Here is a 5,582-nt window from a genome sequence, read left to right on the forward strand (position 1 = left end):
TGATTCTTCGTAATTTGCTTGACAAATATTTAATTCCTACAAAACACTGCAATATTGACTCATAATCAAAAACTAACAATTTACGTGTATGTATTAGCAAAAAACCGAATCTCAGGATATTTACAATTTAGCACAAGGAACCAAGGAATATGGAATAACGAGTACAACGCACTTGCTGCAGTTGCAAGATAAGTAATAAATAGCTGAGGTCATGTCTCACATAAACAAGACACTGAGATACATTTAGAAACAGCCAAAATACGTGAGCTGAGCAAAATTTACGTTGCACTGCATCAAAAGTATTAAATCAAACAATATTTTCTAGCAAGGACCCAACTTATAAGTGATAATCACAGCAATATGTTGTCACCCGAAACTGAAAAGATGAATAAAAACAAGAATTTCAAGCACATTAAGACAGCAATTTATTAAGCAATTTTTTATGTTATTTATATAAATATATAATATATGTAGATATATATACATTTATATAATAAATCTATATTTATGTAAATGTTGGTTTTTTTATAGGTTGAATTTATTAAGTGACATAAAAGACATTCAAATCGGAGAAATGTCCTTAAAAAATGTTTAACAGGAACGACAAAAAAGTCTAAGAATATGGTTTGCGGATTATGTGCTCCTCAGCCAACTCGAATAAAAGAAACTATAGAAGATGAATTTTTAAGCAACTGAGACTATATACTATTAATAATTTTGTGAATGTTACCTTCCCAGGAACGACAAAATAATTCTAAGAATATGGTTTCCGGATTATGTGCTCCTCAGCCAACTTGAATAAAAGAAACTATAGAAGATTAATTTTTAAGCAACTGAGACTATATACTATTAATAATTTTGTGAATGTTACCTTCCCAGTAGTCCAATCTCAATGGTTTATCAGAATATTCCAACAACTACTGCTACGGAAAGTGGGTTAAATAATATACATAGATATTTACGGAGATTACAACATCACCCTCCGCAAAACGATACTTTAAAGACCCTAATTCAACAGATTGATAAGACAGAGCGTAATTAAACTATAGTTGTGAAAATTTCAGTGACTAAAAAGAAAATTATGTCAAAAAATTAATATTATTTAAAGATTTAGAAAAGTGAGGTGTAAAAAGATTTGAATACCTCTCCATATTGATGTTTTTCTGGTTTTGTAGATCACTAAAAACACCAAATCCTATTTATCCTATTGCCTATAATTTGGTTGGCAATATTTGAAATAATAGATTGCTTATCTTGAAAATTGTTTGACATCAAGTTAGCATCTTCTACCCTCTTCAAATAAGATAACGTTCAACTCAAACTAACTCAATAACAGAATTATCTTAGATTTAAAGCTTTTAAAGCTTTGAAGCTTTATAAGGCTTTTCGTCTTCTTTACAACTGCGGATAATTCAAATTTTATGTATTCCAATTATTAAATAGAAGACTAATCTTATATAGACGGTCTATGTAACAAATCCAACAACTGCAAATAGGTTTAAGTTATCACGAAAACCTGTGGATTACTTTGACAGTAGTGAAGTATATTTCTTTTTTAAGACTGCCTAATGTGATAGACTGTGTTGTCTAAACACAGTTTATTAAAAACTTTTAAACGAGGTTAAAAATGGGTTCTAAATCCTTAAGCAACTATGTGCCTGTTTTTATATATTATACTAGAGTAGATCTTATTCTAAAACTAGTATCTAAATCTATTAATCAAAAGCTCTTAGACAAGATTGGAAAAACTGCCACTCTCTTAGCGAAAGTGGCCCTTTGTACGATTCTACTTGCTACCAACTGCCCTCTAGTTTAACAGCAGGCTTAAACTTATGCAATTAGACTTCATTTTATATTTAAATGGTCTAGATTATATAAAGAATACTCTTACGTATTAAAATTTGGTCTCATAATCCCTCCCAATATTGATTAAACTTTCTCCATTTGATTGCAAGTATTATATTCATAGCCCTGTAAAGGAATACTGAGTTAGAGGCAACGGGATTTTACAGACAACTCAAAACTTAATAATAGGGTGAGTGGTGACGTTTTGTTTGATGAGCTCTACATTAAAGTACTCTTCCGGCTATGGGATCACTGTAGTATTTTTCAAGTCGATATTGCTGTTAATCATTACAATGAAATATTTTGTAGGAATATTTATATTTCTAACACCCTCGCTGGTGCTTGTGCAATATTTTAATTAGTATTAGAATATCGTACATCTTTTAACGATATGGGTTCCCGGTTATAAAAAGATTTTTGGCGATTGTAAAACCGTTTAATTGACCAGGAGTGATATACAGTTTCTCATTATATCTCATTACCATATATTATATAGATGTCTTCAGATAAATACGCTATACGTATAGAGTAGCTTCAAATGGTGAACCAAAAATGGTGCAGTAAGTACATTAGTAAAACTACGATTAGGACATGCTTCATCTATGAACATAGCAGCTATTAAGGTTTACTCTTCATAGTGCTTGTAAGATAATCTCTAATCGTTAGGCATATCGACCGATTAGGGGATTCCCTAATGATTAGGGATCCCTAATATAGCAAAAATTTCCTTCGTAACATATTTTGTCATGTGGTGTTAAATCATAGAAATATAAATTTCTAATCTAAAAAGTACTATGCAAAGAACTACATTTATAGACTTAATTGTAGGAGTAAAAATACAAAGGGGTAAGTGGGTAAAATTAAATAAGATTTAATTCGTTAAACTTGACAATTGCACTGCATCCTGTCAATGCCTTTAAGCAAATAATTAAACTTACCACAAGACTCGGCACCGGTGTCATGCGTCAAAGTATGAAAGCGAAACCTGCCATTCTGGGGCGACATTAAGGGAAGTGTGAACACTTGTTTAACAAACTAAAAAGTTAAACTTAAAAAAAACAAAAAAAACAATTTAAAAAAAAATCGAAAACACAATCAGTAGAAAGAACAAATTCTGCACCAGGAACGATAGAAAAAAAAAATAAAATAATTGAAAAAGTTTGTTGAATTAAATTTTTTCAAATATGGGCATTTCATTAAGAATAATTTAAGGATAAATCCGTAGTGCAAGAAAATTTTTGCAAGACCAGCAAAATGATGCCTGTGCTTTGATGTCGCTCCAAAGAATTGGATTAGACAATGCAAAACTACTGGAACTGCTCTAAGTCATTGGAGGCACAGTGGCAGTGGTTATGGTATCTTGCAGCTGACGTACTTAAAGGACTAAAAGGAGCAGTAGCAGCAACAGGAGTAATAGCAGTTGCCCAAAAATTAATGTTGGAACAAGACTAATTGGGCACTTTTATTGTTGGAAAGTTTCTGTGAAGTTTGTTGTCGAATACTTAAAGAGGGCAAATCGTGTATTGAGAAAATTAAAAGCGCATTTTAATGAAAAGTTAATTGTATGGAAATGAATTTGTTATTTTATTATGGAAATAGTGCCTCCTTATGAGAGCACTTAACACTTTCAACAAAGGCCAAAGTTCAGCTATCTCAAAGAATTTTGCATTTAAATTACATTTATTTACAACTTAAGTTTAAGTCTTCTTAAGTTTCTGAAAATTTTTGGGAGAATATTTCCGCTTTGTTCTGTATGTAAATATTTAAAGGAATTGATTGTAGTCTAACTAGGGAACTTGAATTTTTGTAAAATGTCACGTTTTTCCTTATTTGAGGTACAATATAAATCAGTAGTAATAATAGTGTTTTATTTTGTTGTATTCCAATGACTGCAAATTGCCACAGACTCTTACTTTGCTTAAGAGGTGCTTATGAAGACTATAGTCTATAAGTTGCAAGCTTCACGCATGTGATCTTACGGTATTTTGGCGAATCCCTGAACAATGGCTTTCTTCAGCACATCTATACTGGCAGGTTTTTAGTCCTCACCTTACTCTTTAAAATGGCCCAGCTGGAATAGTCCATCGGACTTGCATCTGGCGAATTCGAAAGTTATTCTGTGGACGAATGAAGTATGGCACATGATTTTTTAACTGAACTCCAATCTTGTTTCTGTGGGGGTCAGATGTCAGATCAATGCGTGGTGTCAACCTATCTATTATATACGGTATATAGTATAGTATATATTACAAGCTCAAAGTAGGCTTTGATTTTTATATATAAATAAATGAAAAAACTTGAAAAGAATTTAGTCAAAAATAAAAAAATTGTGTGTTGTTTAACAAAAATTTCGGCTTACAGATTTTTAGTTTAATTTCGGCTTCTAAATTCGGTCAAAAAAACTGTGTGAAATGGATTCCTCTAATAAAAATATTGAAAAGGAAAGAGTAAGTCAATAGTGATAGATTTATTTTTGCTAATAACAATAAATATATATTGTTTATTTCTAGGATGATGTGACCATTGATAGCCTTGAGGAAGTAGAGGACAGTGATGTTGATTGTAAAACCAATTACAGTGAGCTGATTCTTCAAAATATGAAACAAATCAGAAGTCGCATAGCTAATATGGAAACTCAGATGCAGAAACTAGATGAACGGGTTATGGAATTGCAGGTAAAACAAGAAAAAGAGATGGCTGAGACGCAAGAACCACCCAAATTAACTACATTGGAAAAAATCCAACAAGCAATTGATCAAAAGAGACCGGTCGAAATACCGCTGTTGATCCAATTGCTTAAAGAGCATGGTGTAAATGCCTATTCTTCAAAACACAGTGATGCAAATAGAAAAGGCATAAATGAGGCAGAGCTTCGTGCACGAGAGATTATTAAAATGTACAAATTATAAGTTCATTTTATGGAAGTGTTATGTTTTACTGTGTGGGATTCAAGATTCTGATTTTTCTGGAAATTAAAATTGACTACTTTTGAAGACGAAATTAACTAAAACTAAATTATAAATAAATATTGAGTACTAACTCGAAATCAACAAACTTTTATAATGTATAACTTATAGTTGATGGAATGGGATTATGTATTATATGAGGTGTAGTATTTATTAATAATATTTCCAGTGGTTAGTTGCCACTGAGCCCGGGTATTGCCAATATTACTTGGGAGTGTTGAAGAAGTTACTAAAGGTACTGTAATTCGGATTCGCGATAATGGAGTTATATGAGGTGTACTATTTATTAATAATATTTCCAGTTGTTAGTTGCACTGAGCCCTCGTATTGCCAATACTACTTGGGAGTGTTAATGAAGTTACTATAGGTACTGTAATTCGAATTCGGGATACCTGTAATGGAGTTGGGACACTCAGAAAATTGACGTGCGAATTAGTTGTACTTCCTTGAGATGTTAAATGTAAGTTTCAGGAATGGGCGATATGCCGGCAATATACTGAAGGCATGGGCTTGTTGCCACAGAAATGATTATGTGCTCATAATGGTGATTATTAGTATTAATATTATAAAAATGCAGGAAGGTCATCTATGCAACAGTAACAACAGTAAAGTACCACCACATAAGACGACATATAATTTTATGTGTTAAATAAATGACCTAAACTCGGTCATAAACAAAAACTTATTAATTATTGATAAAAAATTTTGTTAGTATTAAAATATTAGTTTGATCATATATCATAATTTAATTAATAATTCTAAATCTAAACT

General features: G+C 31.6%; 1 protein-coding gene across 1 annotated transcript; it reads left to right on the forward strand.

The window, feature by feature from the left end:
- The first annotated feature begins 4,172 nt into the window (after positions 1-4,172).
- Positions 4,173-4,899, forward strand: LOC119683690. The gene is made up of 2 exons (XM_038097494.1): positions 4,173-4,292; positions 4,356-4,899. Exons 1-2 carry the CDS (start codon positions 4,257-4,259, stop codon positions 4,752-4,754), a joined length of 435 nt encoding a protein of 144 aa, XP_037953422.1. The 5' UTR covers positions 4,173-4,256; the 3' UTR covers positions 4,755-4,899.
- The last annotated feature ends 683 nt before the right edge of the window (positions 4,900-5,582 follow it).

Source organism: Teleopsis dalmanni, chromosome 2 (genome assembly GCF_002237135.1).
Source record: "Teleopsis dalmanni isolate 2A chromosome 2, ASM223713v2, whole genome shotgun sequence".
Classification (NCBI taxonomy): Eukaryota; Metazoa; Arthropoda; class Insecta; order Diptera; family Diopsidae; genus Teleopsis; species Teleopsis dalmanni.

What these genes read in the sequence shown, in the direction of transcription:
- LOC119683690 (XM_038097494.1), top strand. Translation starts at nt 4,257, where the DNA reads ATGGATTCCTCTAATAAAAATATTGAAAAGGAAAGA. An exon ending in AAAATATTGAAAAGGAAAGA is followed by an intron (nt 4,293 to 4,355) that starts GTAAGTCAATAG and finishes GTTTATTTCTAG; the next exon opens with GATGATGTGACCATTGATAG.